Raw genomic sequence first — 26,546 nt, 5'->3', positions numbered from 1 at the left:
ATTTCCCATTTCTCAATCTCTACCCAATTACACACGGAGCATCTTGACGGCCTTTCCGGCGCAGAGCGCGAGCCAGTCGGCGTTGCCGGTTCCTTGCCCTGAGGGCGACGTGTAGTCCGTCCACTCGTGGAGTAGATTCCGGTAGAAACTGTGGTGCTTGCCGTGTGCGGGTCGCCGCGAGGCAAGGGGGCTGCGCAGCCACGACACGTTGTTCACCATCGACGGCGCCGTATAGGCGAGCACAGGCACTTCGGCGCCGATACGCAGCGCATCCACCTGCGCCGGACTGCTGCGGCTATCCGAAGTGCTGTTGCGCGAGCGGCGGCCCTGCGCCGAGGCCGAGCGGAGCGTCGCACTGGCCATGTCGTACACGAGGCACTGCGCATCGTCGCCCCCGGTGCAGATCATGCCTTTGCTGGGGCCGTTGCGGCTCTGGCCGTGACTCGGCGGGCCCCAGCCCACGCAGTTCACCGGGCCGCTGTGGCCACGCAGCTCGAGGATCGGGCTGCCCGGCGCACGCACGTCCAGAATCTGGACCATGTCCGACTCCAGGTGAAAGGTCGCGAGGTAGTTGGCGTCCCAGGGGTTAAAGGCAATGCGCAGCAGCGGCAGCGTGCCTTTTGAGCTGTACGATGCGCTGTCCGTATTACGGCTGCTCGGCGGCGTCTGCTGCGCGTTGGTCTCGTAGATAATCGTGCTGTGCTCGAGATTCCGCAGATCAAAGACACGCACACTGCCGTCGGCACCGACCGACGCAAAGACATCGGCGCTTCCGGGACACCAGTCTACATCGTACACTTCACGGTCGTGCGCAATGAGCTGCGTGAGCGCAGACCGCGTCGGAAGGTCCCAGATCGTGCACGTCGTGTCGATCGACGACGTGACAATCAAATTCGGCGACGGCGCATTCCACGAGAAGGACGTGAGGGGGGCGGGGGGGGACGTCGAGCTCTTGGCATGCGCGAGCGCGCACTTTTCCTTCAGCGTGAACCGCGTAGGAGGCGTACGAGGTTTGTCGGGGGCGTCGCGCAAGGACATGGCCTCGTACCCTTCGTACACTTCAGCCATGTTGTCGTTGCGCTGGATCTCCCAAATGTGCAGGCATTCGGCAGAGCTCGCAAGGAGCTCGGTATCGGGGTAGTTGTCGACCGCATCGTGCGCAAACTCGCTCATGTCGGCCGCCGAGCTGCTGCCCGCACTGCTCGCACTGCTCGCACTGCTGATACTCACGTTGCGGGGGTCCGTGTTGCTCGACCACCCAAATGCAGAGCCGCCTTTTTCCTCGTCACGCGTCGACAAAGACGAGGGCTGGAAGCCCAGCTTGGTCGCCGGGTAGGGATGCGAGGCATCGGCAAGGACCGACACGGATGGGTCACTGCATAAGTAATTAAACATACCCATGCTCGTCAGGCGTCATGCCAAGCACCTGAATGCGGTTAGAATACTCTTCCACAAAGCTGCCGACGGCCAGGCGGGCCGTATCGGGCAGCGTGCGTGTGAGCTTCTCATCGTAGTCGCTGGGTCAGTCAAACGACCTACTCTGTACTCTTTCGTGATGGCCCAGAGCCTGTTGACCAGGCTAAAGCATATACGGGCCCTGGGGTCAGTCGGGGTACGTACAAGGGGCCTCGTACGTGATGGCCGTCATGGCCGCTCGCGTAGCGCTGCGCCGCGAGATCGGGGATGAATCGGCGCGAAATATGCACGTGCCAACGAACGCTCCTCGACGCGCCATGGCCAGGCCGCTGGCGCAGCTCGTGGAGGACTACCTAGACGAGGAGCAGTGTACGTCGCAGCACTAACATAGATGAGGCGGGGCTGGGGATTTTGGATACGGCGTATCCCGAGCACGATTTTCCGAATGCGTACGTGAAGCGACTCACCTAGGGCATTGATGCGCAAGGTGCTGTGCCTTAGTCTCTGCTCGCTGCCCATGAGTGAGGTGGGGATGCAGGGGGCAGAGCGGTCGCTCCTTCAGGCTGCATCGCCTTCCCGACGCGTGCGCCAAGCATCGTTCCTGCGGCCGACCGCTAGTGCCATACGCCTGGCCACGATTTTGTTGATGCGATTCGGACAGCGCGACCCGGCGCTTGCCTTCCTCCCTGGCCAGGAGACAGACAGGCACAAGCTTGTGGGCGCTTGGAGGAGGACATATACTAGCCGAGATGCGCTGGCGAGCACGCCGCTCGCACAGTGGGCGGACGCGATTCCGGTCAAATTCGACACGGTGTGGGAGCTGTTGTCCCATGAACCGAATGGCGAGCTGGACTCGGAGCAGCCATGGCACTCTCCTATGGCAGAGTTTTGGATGGGACCGGCGCGTTCACGGTCTTTTACACCGACTGCCAGCCCGTCCAAAGGGCGCGAATCGTGGCTCGAGTCGTCCGAGCAGAAACACTACCAGCCGACTGAAGGCGCGTGGCGCACGCTCGGTGCGCTCGCTCAGATTTGCCAGTGGGAAAAGGCACGGGACACGCTGTTCTGTACTCTGCACGGCAAGGACGAAATGCGGACCCTGGTCAAGCTGCTCTTTTCGTTTCCGTGGCAGGCACCGACGGAGGACGAGGACGAGAGCAGGAACGATCGGGATGCACTCCAAGAGAGGGTAGAGACAACAGCTATTGTTTATGGCGCAGTACGTTGCCCAACTTACCCAGCTCGCTACCTATTCTGCTCAAAATGCGGCGCTCGCTGTCGCACTCCAATATACCACGGCATACTTTTTCAGCATGCTCAAGCAGATTCACTTGGAAATTTTATGTGAAGTACGTTACTACGCTGACAGCAGACGCGCGTCAAGGATTCGTGGGCTTTTCTTGATGCCATTTACTTGTATCTATACCAACGGTGCGACCCAGACCACGCCAAGGAGGGGCAGATGCGCACCAGCCACACGATGGCTTCCTCCGAGCTCGCCCATTGGATCCAGCTTCCCTTTTTCTACGCCGGCACTTTATCTGCACCCGTTTCCCGCAACGACAAGGTCGAAGTGGCCGTATTCTCCGAGTGCATGACAGAGTGGTACCGCAACCTATGGCTAAAGTGCTACCTGCTTCGCACGCTCGCGCAAAAATCAGTGCCTATTGACGACGGCGTGTGGACAATGTTGCTTGGCGAATTGGCCGATGCCAAGCGGACCATGGAAGACAGCGCCGAGGAACACGAGGCCACCGCCATGCTGTTGGACGAGGACTCGCTCGAAGAGACGCCGACGGCAGAGGCACAAACTCACCCTTTTACTACGTTATTGGACCCTGTGGAGGTCCTCATCAACATAGCTTCGTTGTACCATGGCAAGGCATAAAGTTTACGGGATGTACAAGCGCGTTAATGGCGGGGCGTGCGAGGGGGTGGTGGGACTCATATAGGCATTTGGCCCACAACTTTATAACTTCTGCGTAGTTTAGTGGCTATGACGGGTCCTTGTCATGAAGGCTTGTCCCGATTGTTCGGACCAGACCCGGGTTCAATTCCCGGCGCGGAAGCATTTTTTAAAATTTTGCATAATCACATTTTTGGCTGTACAAACCTAGAGGAATCCATTGTCCTGTAGCATTTTGGAAAAGCTTTCCTCGCCCGATGCGTAACTAGGTGTGAGCTCGTCGGAGTCATACCGTTCACGGGGCTCGATCTCCAAGCTGCGTTGGTACCTTTCTTGATCGTCGCTTTGGCACACCAAATGGGCATCCAAGTAGCGCTCAATCGTGGGGACGAGCATGAAATTGTACGGCGTCTTTTGGAAAGTCTTGACTTCCAGAATAACTTCGGCGAGTAGTTTGCGCTTGTTAAAATTGATTAACCGCGAGTCAGAGATGAGAGTGTCGGGATTTCCATCTTCAATAAAGGTCAGGTCCTTGGTATACAATCCAAAGAAGGGGACGCAAGGGGGGGTTACTTTGCAGAGTAGTTCCCGGTATGCGGCAAAGTTGTGTTGAGGAAGGGTGATCGCATTTGCTCTCTCAAACGTTTTCATCGTCCGGAAGCCTAGGAGATCCCAGGTACGGCGCAAGCGGAAAATAGAAGTGCTGTTCAGACCGGACAGAATGGCCCACATGGACGAGAAGTTGTTCAACATGCGACAGCGCTGGATCAGTGGGAATGTGCAACGTACATCAGCAACAAGTATAAAGTGTTCCAACTCCTGTGCTCGTTGTGTGGTATTGGTGTGGGCAAGGAGCGAGTCTTGTACCCAGCAAGTAATCTGAGGTTAGAGCAGGAACATACTTTGTTGTACATGGCAATGGTATCGGTGATGCCTTTAGCCTTGGTCTTCGAAAGAGGGCCCGACCATGCCTTGCCTAAACACTCGATTGGCTTGATTTTGCAAAAGAGTTTGCTCTCGATCAACGTAAGCTGCCGGGCAATCTCCAGGGGATCCATATCCATCAGCTCAGCGGTTCGCATGTTGGGAGGCAATATAGGCACCGGCGCTGGCATCGTAATGCTTGGTTTTTGACCCGACTTGTCCAGACCGTACTTGTAGCACCCAATAAGACGCAGAAGCTGCTGCCGCTCGCTTTGCATGTCTTGGTCTTCCAAGTCGGAGTTTGCAAAGTTGGAGAGGGTGCTCAACACAGGCGCATCCTGTGGCAAGTACTGTTCTTCAAGCCAAGTTTTCAGCGCTTTCAGGACACGCTGGCGAACGGTCAGTTGCTTTAGCTCTGCCCAACGTGCTTGCTCCTCTTCCGGCAACCCTTCCGGTGCAGGAGTATGAAAGCGCTCGATCAAGAGAGTGATGAATTCCTTGGTGGTCATAAATGAGCGGTAGGTAGTGAGGAATGTGACAAAGAACTTTTCGTCGAACTTGTCGTGCTGGGTCAAGTGGGCAACAAGAGCGTGTAATGTACCCCCTTTCACGGTACCGTGGTCCGTAAAGACAAGGTCACCGGGCTCAATGTCTGTACCCAATGACGACGAGATCTCGGAAGGCGACGTACTCACGCCCGGGCGTAACTTGGAACGCGGCGGGGGCACAACGACGGCGGGGGCGCTGTTTGGCACGGGATCGCCCTGGGGCCTTGGAGATGAAGGAGAGACGTGCATCGTGGACAGAGCCGCGCTTAGCGGGGTAACCTGTGCATCCTTGCTCTTTCCATCGTTCGAAAGAGTATATGTACTGCGGATCGCCTTGAAACACCTGTGCATCGCCTCAAATAGCTGCTCGGAGTCAAGCTCCAAGAGGCGTGCCTTGCTTGCAAGATCCTGATGGACGCTGTGCACATGCACCATATTCGCCCTGAGTGCACATTGAGCTGTAACCAATAGGCTGTTGGCGGAATTCGCCATGCGTTGCTTGGCAGAAGCGTACTGCTGGTAGAAATGGTGTCCAAGTTTCTCCGTGTCATCGTCGCCGACTTGCGGAGTCGCAAGCTGGCCCAGCGACGTCGATAAGTCAATTCTGTCAAAGAGAATGAGCATGGAGCCAACGTGCTCGAGCAGATCACGCAGCGAGCGCTGCCAAGTTGCTTGCTCACACGACAGCGCTTTGGGCGCATAGAGCGTATCGTTCAGATTCCTTAGCAAGCGGTGGAAGGTCGAGTAGCTCGTCCGGATATCAATGGATGGCAATTCGGCGCCTCTTTGCGCTGAATGCCGAGGAGACGGCATGACGTTCGAAGAGAGTAGCGCGTGAACCTCGGCGCTAAGACCAAGGTCAGACGACTTGGGCTTCCTCGCGCCCTCCATTCCGAATTCCGAAAGAGTCGAGTACCGCGATGTCGCAGGGCTCCCTGCCATTGAACGCTGTGCATCTCCCATCAGCACCTTGAGGACTGGCGGCGCACGGTCTACCTCTTGGGCAAACGCACGAATCATCTCCTTAAGCCGCAGCGAACCTTCATGCATCCCGACCTGCTCCTTGCAATACGAAATCCATAGGTCAGTATGTCGTCTAGGATCGGCTGCACACAAATGCAGCATCTTGGTCAGTTCGCGCATATGTAGGACGAGTTTGGAGAGCAGCGCGGTCGACTCTCGAGCAAGCAACTGCATGCGCACGAGAGATGCGCGCTCGTCCTTTTGCAAAACTTGCGGGCTGGACCGCGTCACCTCTGACAAGCCCGAAGAAGAGAGAAACTGGCGTACGTCGTGCACAGCCAGGGTCGTGTTGCGCAAGAAGGACTCGACACGCGCTTCGGTATCTTCCAAGCTTGGCGCGTGCTTCAACTGAGTCGTCGGCAGAGTGAGTTCGATCAGGGCCCGGATCTGCTTACAGGCCGACTCGGCCATGGGGTACAGACGCTGCTCGGTCGCGGTCGAGGTGGCTACGCTTTCGATCGGCGAAGGTGCCATACGCTGCGGCTTGAGCATTGTTGCCGCAGTTTCGTCGGATATCAGTTCCACATAGTTCGATGGAAACCATCCGCGCGTCTTATCGTCCAGCAGACCGTCCCACCAGCCGTTCTCAAGCTGCGTCAAGACCTCAATCACGTCCCCAGCTCGAAACGTGAGCATGTTCTTGTCGGGCGCAATATAATTGTACAGCGCCCTAACAAAAAAGGAGCAGTAGCCATGCTCGGCCTGCCCCTCTGTGTCTGTGGGGAACTGGTCCGGAACCGTCCCCGTATCTGTCATCGTCGCGCAAGAAGAGAGCACACGGCGCGCTACCGTGCACAGCTGCAAGCTGCAGGGTGTTAATTACTTAAGCACAATGGGGCGGGGTCAGAGTCTATTTGAGGTGCTGCATGAAGAAGGACGCGGTGCGCTGGTAGACGTCCTGGAATGAGGCGGCGTTCGAGGCGTCATCGAGATTCGCACGCGCTGCAGCAAATCCATGGTGGTTGTCGGGATAGTGGTGGTGCACAAACTTGCCCTGGTTGGCGGGGTTCGTCGCAGCGTTCTTAAGGAATGCGTCGACTGCTTCGCCCGATTCGTCCTTGGATGTGAACGAGGCAAAAGGAATGCTGATTTTGTTCGCGTCCTCTGAATCCACGAACGAGGGATGGATCTGCACATATGCATCATAAGGCGTGCTGGGGCCACACGCAGGAACTGTGTCAGTACGCACAGAGCACGTACCTGCCGCCTTCGAGCCCCAGCATAGACCGTAGAGGCCTAGCTTGGACACGCCATGCGCCTTTAGGTCCTTGGCAATGGTCAAGAGCTTGTCGCCGTACTGTGTCGTGTTGCCGATGCCGGCAAAGACTGGGTCAGTAAAGCAACGCACAGTCCTGCATCATCTGCTTCTTTTCGGGCGTGTCGGGCGGAATGACGTCGATGCCTAGCGGCTTGCCTTCAAAGAGGTCAGGCATTACGACACGAGCGCCTGTGGCTTCCGCAAGGATATCAGCGCCCTGCTCGGTCGACGACCAGAAGCCAAAGATATCGTAAATGGCCACGATCGCCGTGGGCGAAGCCGCGCTGCCGACGACATACGAAGACACGCCGCCAATCGTCTCGATACGGCCTTTGGATGTGCCGGATAAGCCAGTGATACCTACTACTTGGACTGCACAGGGGGCGTCGAACAGCACTTCGTTGACGTGTGCGTCGCCATGGTGGAACGTTTTCAAGAGCAGCTTAGTCATTAACTATCGGACGACGTCCGAAGTGTCTACTTGGACGGTGACGGCCTCGAGGCCGGGAATGTCGTGTTTCAGAAGCGCTTCGACTTGCCGCGCGAGCAAGGAAGTATTGCTGAGAGCACGGTCCCCGTCATGCTCTCCGTGGGTATCAGTCTCCGCCAAAATATGCTGTGGTCAGTGGTCCGCGGGTGTACGTACAATTGAGCCAATCAAGGATGCTCCATCCAAAGGCCAGAAGCGCGCGGCCGAGTAACTCTGGACGCCAGGCAGGGCCTGCACCTGTGCCAAGGCATGCTCGATGGCGCTCGTATCGCTCGCACCGAGATCCAGGCAGAGGATCCGACCCGAGTCAATCACCAGCGGAATCACCGAGCCGAGGATCATGAGGCCGATCAGAAGCGAGGCGATCGGGTCAAAGCCAGTCCAGTGGAAGTAGTGGATCAGAATCGTGCTGATAATGACACCGACAGATCCGAGCGTGTCGGCCATGACGTGCTGTTGTTAGAGAGACAACGTACCAAGTAGAGGCCTAGCATATTGTGCGAGTGGCCATGGTCGTGCCCGTGCCCATGGCCGTGGTCGTGCCCATGGTCGTGCCCATGGTCGTGCCCATGGTCGTGCCCGTGGCTCGGGCAGCTTCCATGGCTGTGCCCATGATGGTGGTGGCCTGTGTCAGCAAAAAAACGTACCCATGGCAAACATGCCAAATAGGTTGACCAATAACCCCAGCGTGCTCACAATCAAGAGCTGCATCATGTTGTTCATAACAGGCGGCTCAATGATGCGCTGCACGGCTTCGAACAGAATAAAAACACTGATGAGCACCAAAAAGATGCCGTTGGCAAAGCCCGAGAGGGTCTCGACACGCTTGTACCCAAAGTGAAATTTGTCGTCGGTCTTCCACTCGGCCATGACGCTCGCCACAAGGCCCATAAAGATCGCAGCACAATCAAAGAACATGTGGATCGCATCGCTGATCAAGCCCAGCGAGTTGGTCCACACGCCCCAGAGCATTTGGACGCCCATAAAAGCTAGGTTCAAGCATAGGAACAAGAAGATGCGACGCGAGTTGTTGTTTGCCAGAATCTGCGTGATCATCCACCGCAGCTGGACCAGGGTGTGGTATAAGAGATGCACGGCCTCCGAGATCGCCGTTGAATCTGAACCCGGCACGGCCGTCGCCATACGCTGCTCGTCGAGCGTCGTAGAATAGGCGCGGTTCCGGTACCAGGACGTGAGGTACAGCGGCGAGCGCTTCAGCACGGTATGCAGCGCAAAACCGACGCACACAGCGGCCACAAGCTGGACCAGGGAGACATTGATGCTAAACACGCCAAAGCCAATCGCGATCGAGGCGACGACGACCATCGGCCAGGCATGCGCCATGTGCGCGTGGAGCGTCACGTACGACTCGAGCGTGAGCGTGACGAGCGGGTCGCACACCAGCAGACCGATGGCCAGCACCCAGTAAGCGACCAAGTGGCTAATTTCAAATGCGTCTTGCGGGGTGAGCTGGCGGCCGGGCACAAGCGGCGCGGGCAGCATATTGTAGCCGAAAAACGCACCGACCGACGAGAGCGGAAGCGCGACGACGGCTGCAATGCCGACCGCGAGAATAAGTGCACGTCGGCGGCCGCCCGTGTCCTTGGCGACGTTGAACGATATGCGTCCCGATTCGATTGTGAGCACAGCATAGGCGAGGAGCGACAGGTACCCCTTGAGCAGATTGCCGAACGAGACCGAATCTTGCAGGCGCGATGTGATGTGCAGGGCCTGCTTCGCCGACTCGTCGAGCACGTCGCCAAACGGATGGCGGATCGTCACGGCGGAGCCGGTCATGACCGAGAAGAAAAACGTGAGGCCGAGGGCCGCCAGCACCGGGAGGCTCCCCGATGTCTTGCTCTTCCATCCGATTTGCAAGTCGCGTACCCATACCTCGCAGAACTGTGTAAAGATCAACACGACCGTCGCACCCAAATGGCGGAGCGCAACGAGCCAGAGGAGCAGCTGTACAAATACGAGCACGGCGAGCAGCGCCAGGCGCCGCGCGGTGCCTTCGCCCCATGTTATTTTCCAGCGCCATGCGCGGAACACGCCCATGAGAATCAGGGATGCGAGCGACGTCGCCATCGTCGCTACGGCCCATACGCTGGCCGGGGTATGTACGGCGAGTTTTGTAGCTGCGGCAGCGGCGCCCTGTGATGCGAGTGAGTCTGCACCAAGCATATCACGCATCTGCAGCTGAAATGTCTCGAGATCAAACTGGGGCACAAGCAGCCATTGCCGAGTAAGCCACGCCGACGACGCGACGAGGGTCTTGGTCAGGAGAAGCGCAAGGAGGTGGTGGATCTGGATGCGGCTCGACACGTTCACTACACCGCCTCGCAGCGCATCCAGCTTGACCTTCCCGCGCTGGCGGGGGTCCGGCTGCATCGGAATTGCCTGTGCGCCGCCCGCTACCATCCTAGCACCGTCGTGGAGCGAAGCGCGCCGGAAACACGCGAATGTGGAGGTTGCTCTTCCCCCTCATGCTCCGTGCTGTGGCCCGACGTGCGGGTGGCGCGCTGCGCCCGATGGCCCTTGCGCCGCAGGTGGCGCGTGCTGCCCCCCGGTATGCTGTTCCTCGCATGCTTCATGCTTCCGCAATGGTGCGCGACGCGCCCAAGACGCCAATTGGCGAATTCGAGCCGCGTCTGTCGCTTACGTTTACCTGCACCGTGCCCGACTGTGGCACACGTTCTTCGCACGAGTTTACCAAGCGTTCCTACGAGAAAGGCATTGTGCTTGTACAGTGTCCTGGCTGCAAGAACAGGTACGTGGACTGACTCATGTAGGCATTTGATCGCCGACAACCTCGGATGGTTCACCGAGAGCTCTGACGAGCCGCGTACAATCGAGGAAATTGTGCGTGCGAAAGGCGGGCGCATCCAGACGGGCACCGTCTATGCGGATGGCAAAGGTGGCGAAACGACCGAGATCGATGTAGAGGAAAAGTAGTCTACAATTCTACTGGAACACGCCGCAGAAAAAGTCGGCGAGGCGCGTGTAGACGTCCTGGAAGGCGAAGTAGTTCGACTTGTCGTTGAGGTCGGCACGCGCCGCGGCGAAGCCGTGGTGGTTCTCCTCGTAGTACTTGTACTGGCTCTTGGCGATCAGCTCGGGGTGGTCCTTCTCGAGGTTCGACCAGAAAGCGTCGGCGTCCTTCTTGTCCTCGTCCTTCGAAGGGAAGAAGCCGATCGGCACGGTGAGCGCCTTGGCGTCGTCCGGCGCAATGAACGCGGGGTGCACCATGGCGACACCCAGGAAAGGCGAGCCGGCGCCGCCAATCTGGCTGGCGACTTTGCCACCCCAGCAGAAGCCGTACAGCGCGAGCTTTTGGGCGCCCTGCGACTTGAGTTCCTGGGCGACGGACTTGACGTCCTTGACGCGCTCGCCGACGTTGCCGATGGTCTCGAGCCACTCGCCGAACTTCTTACCCTCCGCATCGTCACGGGGCGGGAAGGCGTCGATCGGCCAGGGGTGGTTGCTCAGGAAGTCGGGCATGACCACCTTGTACTTGGTCGAGTCGGCCAGCAGGTCGGCGCCCTGCTTGGTCGTGTTCCAGAAACCAAAGATGTCGTAGATGCAGACGATCACATTGGTCGAGTTCTTGTCACCGGTGACGTACGAGTCAATGCCGGCGACCTTCTCGATGGTGCCCTTGGGCGTGCTGCGCGTGTTAGCGATAATTCTTCCCATCGCAAGTACGTACTAGTCGGTCTGGACAGGGGCGAGAGTGCAGCAGGCTTTGTTGGTGGTGCTCATCGTGGCGAGATGGGGAGACGGCCTGCCCCTCCTCTCTCCAAGAGGCCCGTGCTGGACCCTGAACCCGTCAAGTGACGTCACACGATTAGTCAGCTTCGGTTGCCGTTGCGGGCTACGGGGCTACGGGCGCGCGAGCGTGGCCTCGTCAGATCAAGTGTAGGAGAGTGGACATGGTGTGCCACACAATGTGCAGCTCACTTCCAACGTAATAGTAAGCGATCATCCTCGAGGCCACTGTGCTGCAAGAGCGCGCGTGGCGAAACGCAAAGAGCCGAGGCGCTCGCGGGCGAGTAAGTCCGCTGCGCCGAACACGTGATGAGTGGAGGTGCGATGGCGGTCAAGCCACACGGCCTGACCACTGCTATGGGCCCCGGCACGACACCGATGCCGCGACCCGGCGCACGCCACGGCGCGCATGCCAACGAGGCGCGCCCCAAGTACCGAGTATTTGAGAATGTGCGTCATACCGATGCGCCCAAGCCCGCGCACAGCACCGAGTCGGGCGGCGCCTCGCCCTCGGATCAGGTGCTGGAGCGTGGCATTCTTATCGGCCCCTGGAAAATCACGGTGCTGCACGGGAGCATTGCGAATGCGACCGAAGTCGACCAGCTTTCGGCGCTGCTCGAGGTCCCGCCGCCCGAGATGCCGTTCCCCCGCAACGCGCTCGTGCTCGAGCACGAGCCGAGCGGCTTTTCGTACTGCTTCGACTCGACGCGCGCGCTGGCGTGTGTGCACGGTGTGCGCGAAGACGTGCGCCGCGAAGGCCTCGACTGCGTCCAAGAGATGGCACTCGTGCCGAGCAGCACGCCCCGCCGCCGCCGCCTGTCGCAGAGTGCGATCAAAGTCGCCTATGCCCACGAGTGGGGCAAGTCACGGTACGTCGCGCGACTCACACAGGCAACTCAAGAACATACTGGAGCCGTCACCGTCGCCGTCGAGTGATTCGACGCCGTCGCCAATCACGACGGCCAAGCAATACGACTGGACCTACTCGTCGACATGGCCCGGCTTCCCAGGCAGCCACGAGACGCCGGCGCTCGAGCAGCCCGAGGCGCGCGACGCGAATGCGTGGACGGGCGCCTTTGAGCTGGCGCGCGACCCTGCGCGCGACCGCATCCCGGTTGAGCGCCTGGGCCCGACGAGTGGCGAGCCGATCCTCTTTTACGACGACGTGATGCTGTACGAGGACGAGCTCGGGGACAATGGCTCGAGCATGCTGAATGTCAAGGTGGTACGTATCCGTGCTGATGTAGCGCGTCATGCCGCAAGAGTTCCTCGTGCTCCAGCGCTTCTTTCTCCGTGTGGACGATGTCGTGTTCCGCGTGTTTGACACGCGCATGTACTGCTCGTTTGCGCCAGTCGACGGCGAGCCTGCCGAAGCGCCGAACGCGCCGACCTACCCCCGCGTGATCCGCGAGTGCCGTGGCACCGAGGCGCCGTACGCAGAAGTGAAGCGGTGCCTTGTGCCCCACCGGCCCAACGATCTGTCGCCCCTGACGAATGTCAACTGGGTCGCCGAGACACTCGAGCGGCTGCAGATGCAGCGCATGCGTGCCGCGCAGGCCAACATCCCTCCCGCGCACCTGCCAGGCGCCGCACACACTGGCGGCGCGCAGGTGCTCGGCGAGGTGCACGAGGCGGACAATGTATGGGAAGGGGATGGACATTGCATTCATGTGGCCGTGCTGCGGCCGCGCCCATAGACTGTATACTACTGCACACGTGGCGCCTTGCGCGACTCGGCGGGCTCGTCGCCGTGTGCGATGACGGCCGACGCTGCGCGCTTGAGGAGCGGCGGCAGGTCGATGACCTCTTCGCTCGGCTCCGGCGCCTCGAGGAGCGCGTCCGGGAGATCGACGCCGGTGATTTCCGCGTACTCGTCCATGACCGACTCAAAGGTCTCGTGCAGCTTCTCGAGGCGCTGCACCCTCGGAATCTGCATCAAAATTTCGCGGTTCACACGAAAGAGGCGCGCCTTGACCTGCAGGCGGTACGCGCGCAGCTGCGCGGCATCCGACGCGTCGAGGTGCAGCAGCGCAAGCATCTCGAGCATGCGCGCCCACTGCCGCGGCGCCATCTTGTACGCCCCGCGCGTCTCTTCGCTCCAAGTGCGGTCGATCGGCGCGTCGAGGCGCTTTTCGGCGACCGCACGCGCCAGCGCGCCGTCCGCGCTGGTCACCCGCCGCAAGTCACACGCGTCGCGCAGGCCGTCAAACGCCTCCGAGGGGTCCTCGATCGTCAGCTCGCACACCGACGTGTCGTTGAGCATGTGCGCGTATACGGTATCGTAGAGCTCCGCACCGTGCTTCTGCTTCTGGTACGGCGGGAGAATGAGGAACTGGGAGAGGCGCAGGCGCGTCTTGCCGGGCCAGCACCAGAAGCGGTATAGCGAGGTATAGCCGACAAAGTGGTACGCGTCGCCCTCTGCGCCTTGGACGCGCTCAAAGATGGTATAAAATTCCCAGTTTTGCTCGTCGTCCTGGATGTACGATGCGCCTTCGATGAAAAAGAGGGTAAAGATTTGCACACGCGCGTGCCAGTCGCGGAAGCCGGGCGTGTCCCAGGTGGCCTTGTAGATGTGAAACTCGCGCTTGGGCGCGGTGCTCGGACGCGCACGCGCGCTAAACAGCGAGCCAAACGACGAGCGCCCCTTGCCTTTGGCACTCGCCTCGCGCGTGTAGCTGTGCACGCGCTCGCCGAGCGGCGTAAAGGCGCGCGCGCCCCCACGCGCCTCGTCCTCGGCGATCTTCTTGACCTCGTCAGGCGACACGAGCTGGTCCTCGGGCAGGAACTCGGCAAGCGTCGCATTCACGTCGTCGATCTTGGCTGCGGTCGTCGTGTTCCGCGCGGCGTACGTCACGTCCAGCGCGGGCGTGAGGCTGCCGGAAGCAAAGGTGAGGTGAATGTGCAGGTCCGAGTAGCCGTAGATCGTCTCGGCGTCGCCAAAAATCGGATAGGTAAACTCGGGGTGAAATACACCGTCCGCGGGCGATGGCGCACCCGCGAGGCGCAGGCACGTCGCCTCGTTCGCGTTGCTGGTCCACTTGGACGTCATGGTGTCGCGTCGCGTCGCGTGAATCTCTCGGCCGAAGGGAGCGAGCGACCCGTGCGACGGCGCCGTCCGTTCGCTACGATCATGACGCGCGCGACAAACTTTGCCTTGATCTCGGCCGCGTTGACGTTGGTCTACCTGGTCTTTTTGTTCGGCATCCTGCCTGTGCCGCTGCTCTCGAAATCGGTCGCGGTCGAGATTCTGCCGACGGTACGTCGCCCTACTTATGCAGATCCCGTGGTGGGTCCTGGTGAGCACCGGCTCCTTTCTCCTCTTCAAGGTCGGATGGGGCCTCTACCACTTTAATAACGTGCCAAAGGCGCACGACGAGCTGCTTCTCGTACGTGATTTTGCTCACACAGGATATCAAGGTCGCCAAGGACTTTTTGCGCGAGCGCGGCGTGACGGTCGACTGATGTGTATACCCAAGGAGGTGTGGGTCCCTGCGTGCTCGCCTTGGCAGCCAGCGCGCTGTCCCCAGCGACGTGCTACGGCTGTGCAGCGCTCCGCTACAGTGCGCCGGACGCCGCCCCGTAGGCCTTGTAATTCTCCACATAGCGCGGCCTCCGAGGCCGTGATTTTCGCTTTGAATTCTTCGCCCTTCCACCACGATGCTGCGACTGTCCCCCGCGCTGCGTGCGGCCGCGCGCATGGCGCGTGTGCCCCGCGCGTCTATAGCGCCGGTGCGTGGGTACGCCCAGGCCACGCCCGAGGCGCCGAGCGCTCCGGCGGCCGCTCCTGAGAAGCCCGCCGAGGGCCAAGAAGCGGCTGCGGACGGCGCCGAGCGTGTCTCGCTCGAGTCTGCCGTCGAGTTCTCCATGCCCGGCTTTACTGCCGAGCAGCCTGCGAGCGAGCCGGTGGCGCCCCCGCCCAAGTCGCGCGAGGCGAACGCGCCCCACCGCATGCACGTCCAGTCCACGCGGAACAATACCATTGTCACTCTCACGACGCCCACTGGCGAGCCGCTGGCGAACGCGAGCGGCGGCACGGTCGGCTTCAAAAAGGCGGGCCGCTCCGGCTATGAGGCCGGCTACCGCTCTGCGCTGCGCGTCTTTTCGCGCATCGCCGAAAACCAGGCGCGCTGGCGCATCAACTCGATCGAGGTGCTCTGGAACGGCTTCGGCCAGGGCCGCGAGGCCGTCTTCCGCGCGATGATGGCGTCCGAGGGCGAGCAGGTGCGCAACCTCGTCAAGGTCATGACCGACAAAACGCCGATCAAGGTCGGCGGCGTCCGCCCCAAGAAACGGAGAATGCTGTAATGCAGTCTATAGAACTACACTTAACGCTTGACCCAGGTGAAGGCCTTGCGTGCCTTGGCCAGGCCCGGCTTTTTGCGCTCGACCATGCGGGGGTCGCGGTGCAGGATCCCGTCCTTGGCGAGGAGCTGCTTGACCTCGGCGTGCGTCGCCGCGGCCGCCTCGCCAGGCACGCTCGCAAGCTGCGCGAGGAGCGCATTCGCAATGCCGTGCGCCACGGCGCCCGCCTGGCCGGTGTGGCCACCGCCGCGCGCAATCGCAAAGATGTTGTACTGGCCGAGAACGCCCGCGAGCTTCAGCGGCCACACCACCTGCTCGCGGTGGTCGGTGCGCGTAAAGTACTGGCTCAGCGGCACGCTGTTCACCAGGACCGAGCCGAGGGACGCGTCGGCGTCCTTGGCCGGCACGAGCCACACGCGCGCGCTGCTCTCCTTCCGGCGGCCGCGCGCATAGGCGCGGCCCTCGTTGTCGATAAAGCCACGCGTCGAGGTGCGCGGCGCAGCCTCGCCCTTCTCGTGGCTGTCCTGCGCCTTGCCGTGCGAGCTCATAAAGGCGGCAAATACCTCTTCGACCTGCGCAGCGAGCTGCTTCTGCTGCGCAGAGCTGCGCTCGGCAAACGATGCACTGCCGCTGCTCGCAAAGTGCTCGAGCACCAGCGCGCGGTATCGCAGCAGGAGCGTCAGCCGCGAGATGACGCTGCGGTACTGCGACGCACGCAGCGCAATGCCGAGCTTGCTGTGCAGCGCCTCGCGCGATACCCAGATATTCGTGGGGCCTTGGGGGATCGGCGGGGGCTTCGAGTTCAGAGGGAGGATGTACGCCTGCTCGAGCTCGCGCTTCACTTCGCGCGTAAGCTGGTCAAGCATCTGGAGCGTGTCGATGTACGACGGCTTCGTGGTAAAGTACGCCGGCGACGCGGGCTTCACACGGTCTGGCGTGGGGGGGGGAGGTGCAAGGTACTGTGCGCGGGGCACAGCAGTCGTGTGCATCAAACGCGCACCGAACCGCAGCGCTTGCCGCGCAGCAGCGACACGCAGTGTCCCAAGCATCGTCGCAGGGCGGACGTTTCTTCCACGTCACGTGAGCGACCATGAAGACGGCGGCCTACGTGGTGCGTGTGCCGCACGCACAGCACCGCGCGTTTGCGGTGCAGTGCACCGTGCTCGATCACTCGCTCATGGTGTGGGCAGGCGCAGCGCCGCGCTCGCTGGGCGACGAGGACGACGAGGAAGTGCGCGCGGCGATGCAGGCCGCGGGACGCGACGAGTCGACGCACGTCCCTGCACGCCTCGCGGACGACTGGGGCGTCGCGATGAACCGCGGGGGGAGCGGTAACGTGAGGGTAGGTTGCATGGCTGACGCAGGCCACGACCGGCACAGCACTATACAGGGCCAATACATCGGTCGCCATGGCACAGCGGATCGGTACGTGGGCGCGCGACTGACGCAGCCGCCAAGCTCGGTATTCCGCAAGTCTTTCTCTCGCTGGATTTGCCCGACGCACTGCTCGCGTCGGGCGCCGTGCAGATGGCCCCGGAAGACGCACGCGCACTGCAGGCACTCGAAGTGGGCTTGCGCCGCGTCTGTGAAATGGCCCTCCGTGGCGAGAAGTAATGTAGCGATAGCACTATACCATGTCTATGTAGCGCGTGCGCAGCCGCTGCTCGATGCCGTGAGTGGGGCAACACGGCGCCGACCCGCACGCACCGCACCGCACCGTGTCGCACGGCACTCGTACCCCAGCTTGGCCTGTGCAGCCACGTGGCACGGGCGCCGCGTTCCCCACCGACCAGCATGGACTTTCTGGACCAGCCGACGCATACGCTGATCCTGAACGACCTCGCGGCGAACCTCGCGCAGGAGGCCGCCGCGGGTACGTTGCAGACTGAAGACTTTTCCGTGCTGCGCGGCGCCGCGACGACGAGCGGCGAGCAGCTGACCACCTCGAGTGTCCGTAGCTACCTCGCGCAGGCACGCTTCGCTGCTGCGACCGCCGACGCGGTCGGCGGCGTGGAAGTCCCTGCGCAGGCGGCGACCTACCTAGAGGACGTGCTCGGCGAGCTCGAGCACCTCGCGTCGCGCCTGCCGTCGACGCGCTTCGAGGAGGGCATGCAGGTCCCCGAGCAGTGGCCTGTCCCCGACGAGCTTGCGTACACGCTCGTCGAAGCGCTGCTCAAGATCGCTACTGGCCTGCCGTCGCGCCGCTCTCGGGCGCTCTCCACGCTCTCGTCGTACACGAGCGCCCTCGCCAAGACGGTGCTCTCGGGCCAGGCCTCGACGCAGACCCTCGCACTGAACTCGGTGCCGCAGCTGCACGGCCTTGCGCGTGCGCTGCAGGACGTGCCGTTCGCATGGGACAAGGCGTCCTACACGCCTCTCGTCGAAGTGCTCGTCGACGTCGCCAGCAGCAGCCAGATTCCCCGCATGGACGCGCTGCTCGTCTGCCTGCCCGAGCAGCAGGAGGCCGCCGCGCAGCTCGCAGCCGCCGGCGCGGGCCCCGCGCCGCCTGCCGACGCACGCTCGAGCTACGCCGAGATGGTGCTGCAGCACTACGCGAGTCTCGGCGTCCCGCTGTCGGGCCGCTTTGTCGCATGGTGCGCCCTGAGTGCCACTGCCTCGCTCCTGGCGCAGGCCCTGACGCAGTCCCGCTCGCCGTACGCCCCGGCGTGGGAGCAGCTGCAGCGCGCGCCGCCCGCGACGCGCACCGGCGCCGAGACGAGCGTCGCGCATGTCGCACAGGACCTGTACGAGCGCACCGCACAGACCGTGAGCCAGCTCACGGCCGCGACGCCCCGTCTGCAGGTCGAACTGTACGCGCGTGAGCTGCTGAGCACCGCGCTCAAGGTCACGGTGCTCGTCGTCGCTGCGTTCGACGGCACGGCCATCGGCTCGTTTGTCCCGGGAACGCTCGCGTCGCTGCTGGGCGACGAGGCGGTGCTGGACGACGCTGTGCTGCAGCGTGCCGCGCTCGAGAGCGTGGCGGTCGTTGCGCATGTGCGTCCCGCGCTCGTGCCGTCGCTCGTGCCGATGGTGCGCCGCTTTGTGCAGCTCCCCCTGCCGATCCTCGAGGCGGACCTCGCGAGCGGCTCGCCGCTCCTCGACACCGCCGGCCGCAGCCTCGCGGTGTGCGTGCGCCTGGAAGGCGACGAGGCGGCATCGTCGTCGACCTACGCGCTGCTCAACAACCTCGCGCGCGACGCGGAGCGCACCGAGCGCACCGTGCCCCAGCGCAACGTGCGCGGCGTGCGCCCTGCGGCGGTCGAGCAAGGGATCGTCGTCGGAAGCACCGTCGCGGTGATTACGTCGCTCGCAAAGGCGCTCGGCAACGTGCAGTACACGGTGCTGGCCATCTCGCTGCTGCTGCAGCGCCTGCAGGGCCCCTCCTCGCTTGCGCAGACCTCGCCGCTGACGCACCTCGTGCCGCTTGCGCTTGCGGCGCCGACGTCGAGCTTTGTCAATGTGATGAACTACCTGTCGGACGCCGCGCGCGCCGCGCTCAAGCACCGCGATGCGCCGCGTCTCGGTGCGGTGAACACCGCGCAAGAGCTCCTTGCACGCGGCCTCACGCAAGAGGCCGAGCGCCGTGGCGCAGAGGCGGACACGGCGGTGCAGGAGCAGGGCGCTTTCCGCAAGAACCTGTACCTGAACGAGCTGCTGGCACTCGTCATTGACGCCGGGAGCCAGCGCGACGCGGCGCTGGTGCGCGGCACGCTTCCTGCGCTCGCTGCGCTGCTCGCGCACCGCGACATCAACCCCCAGTGGGCGCCGAGCACGGAGCAGGTGTACCTCTTCCGCAACCTCTGGACGGTGATTGCGGTGAGCGGCGCGTCGACGCCCCTCACTGCGCCGATGCCCCGCAACGACCCTCTGACGGTGATTGCGCTCAAGACGCCGATGCTCGTCCCCAACTCGGTCGTGAACTATGTCGAGGAGGACGTCGAGTACAACTCGATCCTCAAGCAGGACGGCATGGGCGTGTCGGTAGACACGCTGCGCCGCGCCATCCTCCCGACGCTCGGCGCGCGCCTGCTGGAAGGCAAGCTGAGCGCCGCTCGCCTCGCTTTCCTCCAGTCCGTGCTCGAGGTCGAGTGGCGCCGCGCGGCGGCCGGGCGGCCGTCGCCGATGCTGCTCTACTTTGCGCACCACGGCCTCGCCACCTCATCGCTCGCTGCGCCGCTACGCACGGTCGCCGAGCGCGTCTTTTCTGCATTCCTGGTGCACACGGCGCAGTGCGCCGAGGAGCACGCGATGGGCACCTACCTCTTTGAGGAGCTGCGCAACATTCTGGTCGGCTGCTGCCACCGTGCGCCCGGTGTGCGCGACGGCGCGCACCGCTACGTGGAGCGCCTCGTCGCCGCCTTCCCCGAGCTGTTTGGCCGCACGGACGTGGTGGTGACGATGCTCGAGCTGCTCACGCTCCTCGCACAGAGCTGCGACGGGGAGGTCGAGGATGCGTTCCTGCCCAAGTACGTCTTCCACTCGCAGCTCGCCGACGTCACGCTCGAGCTCACCGACTCGTACACGGACCGCAAGCAGATCTTGGTCGGCATGTACGCGCGCGTGCGCAGCGTCCTGACGCGCGTCCAGTCCGAGATGCCGCAGGAGCTGAGCCACGTGCTGCTGCGCTACCTGCGCTACGTCGACACCTCGGCGCTCGGCACGGATGGCCTCGGCAAGACGGTCGCGATGGACTTTGCGCGTGGCCTCCCGCCGCAGGACCCCGCGGCGCTCTCGCCGGTACGCCACGACGCGTCGGGCCTGCTGACGCGCGACCTCGCGGCGCAGAGCACGTACGCGGGCGAGGTGACGGCCTCGGGCCAGTTTTCGAACCTCGCCACGGAGCTTGCGTCGCTCCTCGAGGCGGCCGAGCGCCGCGCCGAGATTCCCTTTGAGCTGGTGCGCAACAATGTGTACCGCGCTGCGGCCTCGATCCTGCACAGCGTGTCGCTCGAGTTTGAGCTCGTGCACTACATGGTCGCGCTCCCGATGGCGATCTGCACCAAAGAGACGCTCGCGCTCGCGACGCAGGCGTGGTCGTGGGTCATGGCGGAGCGCCCCGAGGCCGAGACGGCGGTCGTCACGGCGATTGCCGCCGGCTGGGAGCGCACGATCCACATGCGCCAGGGTATCTACTCCACGGAGCTCGTCGCGCGCGATGCGCTCCTGCGCAAGACCGACATGTCGGCCTTTAACCGTGCCGAGATCACGCTCGAGGCGCGCACCGCCGACAAGCTCTTTTCCGGCCACACGCTCGTGCTGCAGCTGCTTACCGACCGCCTCCAGGCGTCGCGCTGCAGCAACGCGGCGCTCGTGACGATCCTCTCGATGCTCGTGCAGCGCATCGCCGACGCCGCGCCGCTGCTCAGCACGCATCCCCTGATGCGCTCGACGCACCTCGCACTCGTGCTCTTTGGCCTGCGTGTGTTGTCATACAGCTACCTCGACGCGCTCGTAGAGGTGCGCCTGCGCGATGGCGTCGCGCGCCTCGCCCTCGCCTGGTTCGCGATGCGTGCCGAGTGGACGTACGGCGGAAACCTCAAGCGCGCCTCGGGCGAGCTGCAGTACCTGCGCGACGTTCAAGAGGCGCTGCGCACCGCGACGCTGCGTGCCGACTCGCTCGTCACACCCGCGACCGTCGCCGAGTCCGCCACGCCGACCGTGCACTCTGCGCAGCCGCTCACGCCGTCGTGCACGCTCGCCCAGGCCGTGCGCCACGTGCAGACGCTGCTCCAGCTGCTGCACACGCTCCTGCAGAACGAAGAGGCGCGCCTGGACGTGTGGCTGCACCCCACGAAGGAGTCGACTGCGCGCCCGGTCGTTGCGACGGTCGAGACGCTGCACGCCGCGTGGCGCGTCGATGCGCGCGTTGCCGTGCAGCTCGTCGAGCGCTGCCACTCGAAGGAGCTTGCTGCGGAGCTCGGCCGGCTGGTGCGTGCCGCGCCCCACCGTGCGGTCGACAGCCCCGGCGCGCTGCGTGGCCTGATTGCCGACAAGGTGACGCTGGCCGAGAAGCAGGGCACGAACCTCAAGTGGCTGCACTTCTGGGCGCCAGTGATGCCCGTTGCGGCGATTGATCTGCTGCAGCCCGGCGTCGGTGGCCATCCGTTGGTGCTGCAGTACGCGATGCGTGTGCTCGAGCAGCACCCTATCGAGCTCGTCTTTTTCTACGTGCCGCAGGTGGTGCAGGCGCTGCGCGAGGACAAGTACGGCTACGTGGCCCAGTTCATTCTGAAGACGTCGCTTATCTCGCAGCTGTTCTGCCACCAGATCATCTGGAACATGAATGCAAACAAGTACAAGGACGACAATGCCGAGGTCGAGGACCCTCTCAAGCCGACGCTCGACACGATGGTCGACAAGATTGTCGCGCAGCTGTCGGGCCCCGCGCAGGAGTTCTACCAGAAGGAGTTTGCCTTTTTCAACGAGGTCACGTCGATCTCGGGCAAGCTCAAGCCGTACATCAAGAAGAGCAAGCCCGAGAAGAAGGCCAAGATCGACGAGGAAATGGCCAAGATCCAGCTCGAGCCGGGTGTCTACCTCCCGTCGAACCCCGATGGTGTGGTGGTCGGCCTGGACCGCAAGAGCGGCCGTCCTCTGCAGAGTCACGCCAAGGCTCCGTTCATGGCGACGTTCCTGGTGCGCCGCCCCCTCGGCATTGCCGACGAGGAGGAGCAGAGCCAGCAGGAGGAGCAGTACCACGACGTGTGGCAGAGTGCCATCTTCAAGGTCGGTGACGACTGTCGTCAGGACGTGCTGGCCCTACAGGTCATTGCGCAGTTCAAGAACATCTTTATGTCGATCGGCCTCGACGTGTACCTCGACCCCTACCGCGTCACGGCCACTGCGCCGGGCTGTGGTGTGATTGACGTCGTGCCGAACGCCACGTCGCGTGACGAGATGGGCCGCGCAAAGATCAACGACCTGCCCGACTTCTTCCGGACGCGCTTCGGCGCCGAGGACACGGTGACGTTCCAGCGCGCGCGCCTCAACTTTATCCAGTCGATGGCCGCGTACTCGGTCGTGTGCCACATCCTCCAGATCCGCGACCGCCACAATGGTAATATTATGATCGATGGTGAGGGCCACCTCGTGCACATCGACTTTGGTTTCCTCTTTGACATTGGTCCGGGTGGCATGCGCTTCGAGCCCTACTCGTTCAAGCTTTCGATGGAGATGGTCGCGGTGATGGGCGGCCCCGACTCGCCCGGCTTCCGTATGTTTGAGCAGCTGGTTGTCAAGGCGTACCTTGCCTGCCGTCCGTTCACCGAGGAGATCGTCACGACCTGCGCGCTGATGCTCGGCACGGACCTGCCCAGTTTCAAGGGCTCGCCGACCTTTGACCGCCTGCGCGACCGCTTCAAGCCGAACCTGAGCGAGCGCGAGGCGGCGAAGCACGCGCAGTGGCTCGTCAAGGACGCGTACGGCAACCGTCGTGCGGTGTTCTACGACCTGATCCAGGAGAAGCAGAACCACATTCCCTACCGCAAGTAGACTATCGTACACTATTCGTCGTCCTCCGGCTCCGCCTCGGCGACCAGTCGCGCGGTGGCTTCTGCCTCGTTACTTTTGCCGCCATGCAGGCGTTGCACTGCGTTAGAAGATGCACGTACCGATCAGTGCGCGGATCGCCGCCTTGGTTTTCCGCTCGAGGCGTGCATTGTGCTTGTCATAGTCGCGGCGCAGGTCCCAGTTGGGCCGCTTTGGAGCGATCGCCGCAAGGTCCAGCTGCTCGTTCTGTGCCGCCTCGTCCTCTGCAATGACGCGTTCCTGTAGGCCCGCAATGTCTGGGGTCAGCAAAGCAACGTACCCTGTTCCAAGGTGCTGAGCACCGTGGGCCCCGGCGTAAAGTCTGCCGGCGGCTCGCTCGCGCGGTACGACTCCTTGACCGCCCGCCCAAATGCGTTCTCTTCAATCGCACTCGTGTCGCGCGTCTCTTCTGCGCGGCGCAGACTCCGCAGCGCGTCGATCCGCGCCTTGCGTAGCGCCGCGGCCGCCTCCATGGTCGTGCTTAGTCAGCGAAGAACCGGGCTTTCTCTGACTCTCATGCGGAGCGTGGTGTTTGCGTCGCCGCTGCTGGCCGCCCGCCGCCCGGCGGTGCGGGGCGTGCCGAGTGTCGCTCATAGCCGTACGCTCTTTGGCCTCTTTAAGCGCCGCATGCCGAATGCGCGGCAGGAGGCGTCGCGGCCGCCGCTGCTCGACCAGGACAACCTCTTCCACAAACTGTCCGAGTCGCCGATTCCCGCGATGCGCGCGCGTGGCGACCGGATACGCACGATGGCGCCGTGCCCGGTGAGCATGTCCAAGTACGGCGTGCGCAAGCTCGTCGACTTTGAGTGCCCCGACTGCGGTTGGCCGACGCACTTTTCCGAGAAAGAGTGGGCGGAGGACACGGAGCACGCACAGTACGTTGCACGCCTCCGCGAGGCCAACGAGGACGAGCACGACCTCCGCAGTGGCCGCCGCATGGCCGAGTTTGAGCTGCCCGCCGAGCAGCCCGCCGACGAGGTCGTGAATTTCTCCGGGTGGGACCAGATGTTTTACACGCGCAACTTCCCTTCCATCAACTCGGAGCGCAGCAAGCGCCACGTCTCCAAGCTGCTCACTTTCCCCATGACGGTCGTCGCAGCGCTGCACCAGCACTCGCCGTACACGCGCCGCTCGTCGCGCCTCACGCACGAGGGTATGCGCTCGCTTGCGCCGCTGCGCACGACGCTGCACCCCGAGCTCGGTGCGCGCCCGAACCTGGACCCGGTGCGCATCTTTGTGGTGGGTGCGCGTGCCGAGGCGACGCTGCCGCCCGACGTCTGGCGCCAGATTTCCTACGTCTTTGCCAAGGTGCCGGTGCACATCATCATGGTCGGCCCCGAGGCGGCTCTGCCTGCCAAGAACGTGCCCGGCCCGTGGAACTCGCCGGGGTACAAGGAGCGCGCGACCAATTACCCCTTCCCCTCGCGCAGCATCGCCGTCGCGCCGAACCTCACGATCACCGTGATCCAGTCGACGTACGAGCAGGTGCACCGCCTCTTTGAGCCGTTTGACCCCTACACCGATGTCTTTTTCGCCTTCTCGCCCGGCTTTGGCTTCCCCAGCCAGATTGCGGTGGAAGAGCAGGCGCGGCTGCGCGCCGAGGAGCGCGACGACGAGCGCCGCATGGCCGCCGCGCGCGAGACCTACTTTGCGACTAACGCGCCGGTCGAGGGCGAGGAGCCGACCAAGCCGCAGACGGGCTTCCGCCCCAGCGAAGTCGCCAAGAACCCCGCCGGTGGCGACGTCCCGGCCGCCGAGCCCGAGCCGGCGGTCGTTGCGATGCGCCCCCAGCAAGGCGCCTTTACCTCGCTGCAGGCCGCGCCGGTAGTCCAGGCGCAGCGCGAGTGGGCGCAGGCCCTCGGCCAGATCCTCTCGACGCGCTGCCCCCTGTTTATCTCCGGCTTCTCGCCGGCGGATGTGGAGCGCGACGTGCTCGCCTTTGAGTCGGTCGACGGCGTGAGCGGCGAGTTTGACTGGCTGCTGACCCCCGGCGAGAACGCATTCGCGAGCCAGCAGTGGGCGATCGCTGACTTTGATACGCGTATCGCCGTCAAGGCCAACTGGGGCCTGTGGGCCGTGCGCGGCAAGCGCTACGACATTCTCGGTCCCCAGTGGGACTAGCATAGCTTACTAAAACCGTTCCTCCATGAGCACGGTCCCGTTCACCAAGGCGGCCGGCGTCGGCGCCGACGCGCACGCGCACGACCACGGCGGCCACAGCCATAGCCACGCAGCGAACGAGCACGGCCACACGCACGAGATTATGGAGCACCCCGGCAAGTTTGGCGAGCGCGACCTGCCGAACTATGCGCACCGCAACTGGAACGAGCGTGCGTTCACCGTCGGCATCGGCGGCCCGGTCGGCTCGGGCAAGACGGCGCTGCTCCTCGCGCTGTGTCGCACGCTGCGCGACAAGTACAACCTCGGCGTGGTGACGAACGACATCTTTACGCGCGAGGACCAAGAGTTCCTCGTGCGCAACGCCGCGCTCCAGGACGCGAACCGCATCCGCGCCGTCGAGACCGGTGGATGCCCCCACGCGGCGATCCGCGAGGATATCTCGGCGAACATGGAGGTGCTCGAGCAGCTCCAGGCTGAGTACGACACGCAGCTCCTCTTTGTCGAGAGCGGCGGCGACAACCTGGCGGCCGCGTTCAGCGTCGAGCTCGCCGACTTTCACGTATACGTCATCGACGTGTCGGGCGGCGACAAGGTGCCCCGCAAGGGCGGCCCCGGCATCTCGCAGAGCGACCTGCTCGTCGTGAACAAGATCGACCTCGCGGAGCACGTCGGCGCGTCCCTCGAGGTGATGCGTCGTGATGCGGACAAGATGCGTGACAATGGTCCTACGGTCTTTGCAAGCGTCAAGCAGGGCACGGGCGTGGAAGAAATCGCGGACCTCATTCTCGCGGCGCGGCGCGCAGCCGGCGCGGATGCGGCCGGCCGTCCGCTTGCTGCTGGTGTATAGAAGCGGCGCGTTTGGCATACGAGCGCCGACGCGCATCGACCGCGCGCCAGTGGCGTGTATAGAGCACGACCTCGGCAATGCCGACCAAAAGGCCCAGTAGCAGCGCAATGGAAACTTTCTGTGTGAAGCACACCACGTACCCAGACCGGTGGCGTATTCCCGGCGGCCCACCACGCAGCGGTAAAGACAGCGCCGACACTGAGGAACACGTTAAAAATGGCACTGATCTGCTCGCGCGACTCGCGCCACGCGATGCGCTCCGCCGCCGACTCGCTGGGGGGGGGGCGGTAGGTATCGCGGATCGTATAAGGCCGCGCACGCTCCATCATTTGCTCATAGTCACGCTGCGCGTGCATGCGTTGGATCTGCTCGAGCGACTCGTCGAGCTCCTTGGGCCGCACGTAGACAGGGCGCGG

The 26,546-nt window shown here is 63.1% G+C and overlaps 16 protein-coding genes and 1 non-coding gene across 17 annotated transcripts; 10 read left to right on the top strand and 7 right to left on the bottom strand.

Annotated features, from left to right (window-relative positions):
- Positions 1 to 27: 27 nt before the first annotated feature.
- MJAP1_000546 (uncharacterized protein) lies at positions 28 to 1,648 on the bottom strand (the record flags this gene model as incomplete). Its single annotated transcript, XM_060264513.1, has 3 exons — positions 28 to 1,375; positions 1,398 to 1,517; positions 1,635 to 1,648. 3 exons carry the CDS (start codon positions 1,646 to 1,648, stop codon positions 28 to 30), a joined length of 1,482 nt encoding a protein of 493 aa, XP_060120496.1.
- An 85-nt stretch (positions 1,649 to 1,733) lies between these two features.
- MJAP1_000545 (uncharacterized protein) lies at positions 1,734 to 3,304 on the top strand (the record flags this gene model as incomplete). The annotated part of the gene is made up of 4 exons (XM_060264512.1): positions 1,734 to 1,785; positions 2,166 to 2,635; positions 2,658 to 2,765; positions 2,789 to 3,304. 4 exons carry the CDS (start codon positions 1,734 to 1,736, stop codon positions 3,302 to 3,304), a joined length of 1,146 nt encoding a protein of 381 aa, XP_060120495.1.
- Positions 3,305 to 3,392: 88 nt separating this feature from the next.
- Positions 3,393 to 3,485, top strand: MJAP1_000544. Its single transcript has one exon. It is a non-coding gene; the product is annotated as a tRNA-Asp (tRNA).
- Positions 3,486 to 3,529: 44 nt separating this feature from the next.
- Positions 3,530 to 6,573, bottom strand: CDC25 (cell division cycle- protein; the record flags this gene model as incomplete). Its single annotated transcript, XM_060264511.1, has 6 exons — positions 3,530 to 4,084; positions 4,225 to 4,812; positions 4,934 to 4,953; positions 5,247 to 5,515; positions 5,711 to 5,817; positions 5,998 to 6,573. The coding sequence occupies 6 exons, from the start codon at positions 6,571 to 6,573 to the stop codon at positions 3,530 to 3,532; spliced, it is 2,115 nt and encodes a 704-aa protein (XP_060120494.1).
- Positions 6,574 to 6,667: 94 nt separating this feature from the next.
- On the bottom strand, positions 6,668 to 9,986 carry MSC2 (Putative zinc transporter msc2; the record flags this gene model as incomplete). The annotated part of the gene is made up of 6 exons (XM_060264510.1): positions 6,668 to 6,990; positions 7,018 to 7,143; positions 7,166 to 7,517; positions 7,722 to 8,018; positions 8,042 to 8,052; positions 8,213 to 9,986. 6 exons carry the CDS (start codon positions 9,984 to 9,986, stop codon positions 6,668 to 6,670), a joined length of 2,883 nt encoding a protein of 960 aa, XP_060120493.1.
- Positions 9,987 to 10,168: 182 nt separating this feature from the next.
- Positions 10,169 to 10,520, top strand: MJAP1_000541 (uncharacterized protein; the record flags this gene model as incomplete). Its single annotated transcript, XM_060264509.1, has 2 exons — positions 10,169 to 10,335; positions 10,358 to 10,520. 2 exons carry the CDS (start codon positions 10,169 to 10,171, stop codon positions 10,518 to 10,520), a joined length of 330 nt encoding a protein of 109 aa, XP_060120492.1.
- A 9-nt stretch (positions 10,521 to 10,529) lies between these two features.
- On the bottom strand, positions 10,530 to 11,327 carry MJAP1_000540 (carboxymethylenebutenolidase; the record flags this gene model as incomplete). Its single annotated transcript, XM_060264508.1, has 2 exons — positions 10,530 to 11,232; positions 11,275 to 11,327. The coding sequence occupies 2 exons, from the start codon at positions 11,325 to 11,327 to the stop codon at positions 10,530 to 10,532; spliced, it is 756 nt and encodes a 251-aa protein (XP_060120491.1).
- Positions 11,328 to 11,657: 330 nt separating this feature from the next.
- Positions 11,658 to 13,030, top strand: TIP41 (Tap42 interacting protein; the record flags this gene model as incomplete). The annotated part of the gene is made up of 3 exons (XM_060264507.1): positions 11,658 to 12,202; positions 12,225 to 12,558; positions 12,581 to 13,030. The coding sequence occupies 3 exons, from the start codon at positions 11,658 to 11,660 to the stop codon at positions 13,028 to 13,030; spliced, it is 1,329 nt and encodes a 442-aa protein (XP_060120490.1).
- Positions 13,031 to 13,038: 8 nt separating this feature from the next.
- HAT1 (histone acetyltransferase) lies at positions 13,039 to 14,382 on the bottom strand (the record flags this gene model as incomplete). Its single annotated transcript, XM_060264506.1, has 1 exon — positions 13,039 to 14,382. One exon carries the CDS (start codon positions 14,380 to 14,382, stop codon positions 13,039 to 13,041), a length of 1,344 nt encoding a protein of 447 aa, XP_060120489.1.
- Positions 14,383 to 14,463: 81 nt separating this feature from the next.
- On the top strand, positions 14,464 to 14,795 carry MJAP1_000537 (uncharacterized protein; the record flags this gene model as incomplete). Its single annotated transcript, XM_060264505.1, has 3 exons — positions 14,464 to 14,589; positions 14,612 to 14,719; positions 14,742 to 14,795. 3 exons carry the CDS (start codon positions 14,464 to 14,466, stop codon positions 14,793 to 14,795), a joined length of 288 nt encoding a protein of 95 aa, XP_060120488.1.
- A 195-nt stretch (positions 14,796 to 14,990) lies between these two features.
- Positions 14,991 to 15,638, top strand: MJAP1_000536 (uncharacterized protein; the record flags this gene model as incomplete). The annotated part of the gene is made up of 1 exon (XM_060264504.1): positions 14,991 to 15,638. The coding sequence occupies one exon, from the start codon at positions 14,991 to 14,993 to the stop codon at positions 15,636 to 15,638; it is 648 nt and encodes a 215-aa protein (XP_060120487.1).
- Positions 15,639 to 15,658: 20 nt separating this feature from the next.
- MRPS9 (37S ribosomal protein S9, mitochondrial) lies at positions 15,659 to 16,684 on the bottom strand (the record flags this gene model as incomplete). Its single annotated transcript, XM_060264503.1, has 1 exon — positions 15,659 to 16,684. One exon carries the CDS (start codon positions 16,682 to 16,684, stop codon positions 15,659 to 15,661), a length of 1,026 nt encoding a protein of 341 aa, XP_060120486.1.
- Positions 16,685 to 16,725: 41 nt separating this feature from the next.
- On the top strand, positions 16,726 to 17,249 carry MJAP1_000534 (uncharacterized protein; the record flags this gene model as incomplete). Its single annotated transcript, XM_060264502.1, has 3 exons — positions 16,726 to 16,977; positions 17,000 to 17,060; positions 17,086 to 17,249. 3 exons carry the CDS (start codon positions 16,726 to 16,728, stop codon positions 17,247 to 17,249), a joined length of 477 nt encoding a protein of 158 aa, XP_060120485.1.
- A 180-nt stretch (positions 17,250 to 17,429) lies between these two features.
- On the top strand, positions 17,430 to 23,126 carry STT4 (1-phosphatidylinositol 4-kinase; the record flags this gene model as incomplete). The annotated part of the gene is made up of 1 exon (XM_060264501.1): positions 17,430 to 23,126. One exon carries the CDS (start codon positions 17,430 to 17,432, stop codon positions 23,124 to 23,126), a length of 5,697 nt encoding a protein of 1,898 aa, XP_060120484.1.
- Positions 23,127 to 23,137: 11 nt separating this feature from the next.
- On the bottom strand, positions 23,138 to 23,635 carry MJAP1_000532 (uncharacterized protein; the record flags this gene model as incomplete). Its single annotated transcript, XM_060264500.1, has 3 exons — positions 23,138 to 23,223; positions 23,246 to 23,419; positions 23,443 to 23,635. The coding sequence occupies 3 exons, from the start codon at positions 23,633 to 23,635 to the stop codon at positions 23,138 to 23,140; spliced, it is 453 nt and encodes a 150-aa protein (XP_060120483.1).
- Positions 23,636 to 23,678: 43 nt separating this feature from the next.
- MSS51 (translational activator for mitochondrial COX1) lies at positions 23,679 to 25,283 on the top strand (the record flags this gene model as incomplete). Its single annotated transcript, XM_060264499.1, has 1 exon — positions 23,679 to 25,283. One exon carries the CDS (start codon positions 23,679 to 23,681, stop codon positions 25,281 to 25,283), a length of 1,605 nt encoding a protein of 534 aa, XP_060120482.1.
- A 25-nt stretch (positions 25,284 to 25,308) lies between these two features.
- Positions 25,309 to 26,130, top strand: MJAP1_000530 (uncharacterized protein; the record flags this gene model as incomplete). Its single annotated transcript, XM_060264498.1, has 1 exon — positions 25,309 to 26,130. The coding sequence occupies one exon, from the start codon at positions 25,309 to 25,311 to the stop codon at positions 26,128 to 26,130; it is 822 nt and encodes a 273-aa protein (XP_060120481.1).
- Between the last annotated feature and the right edge of the window lie 416 nt (positions 26,131 to 26,546).

The sequence above is a fragment of the Malassezia japonica genome, chromosome 1, assembly GCF_029542785.1.
Source record: "Malassezia japonica chromosome 1, complete sequence".
Lineage (NCBI taxonomy): Eukaryota > Fungi > Basidiomycota > Malasseziomycetes > Malasseziales > Malasseziaceae > Malassezia > Malassezia japonica.
Note: the sequence above shows the minus strand (reverse complement) of the source record. Positions and strands in the feature narration are given on the sequence as shown.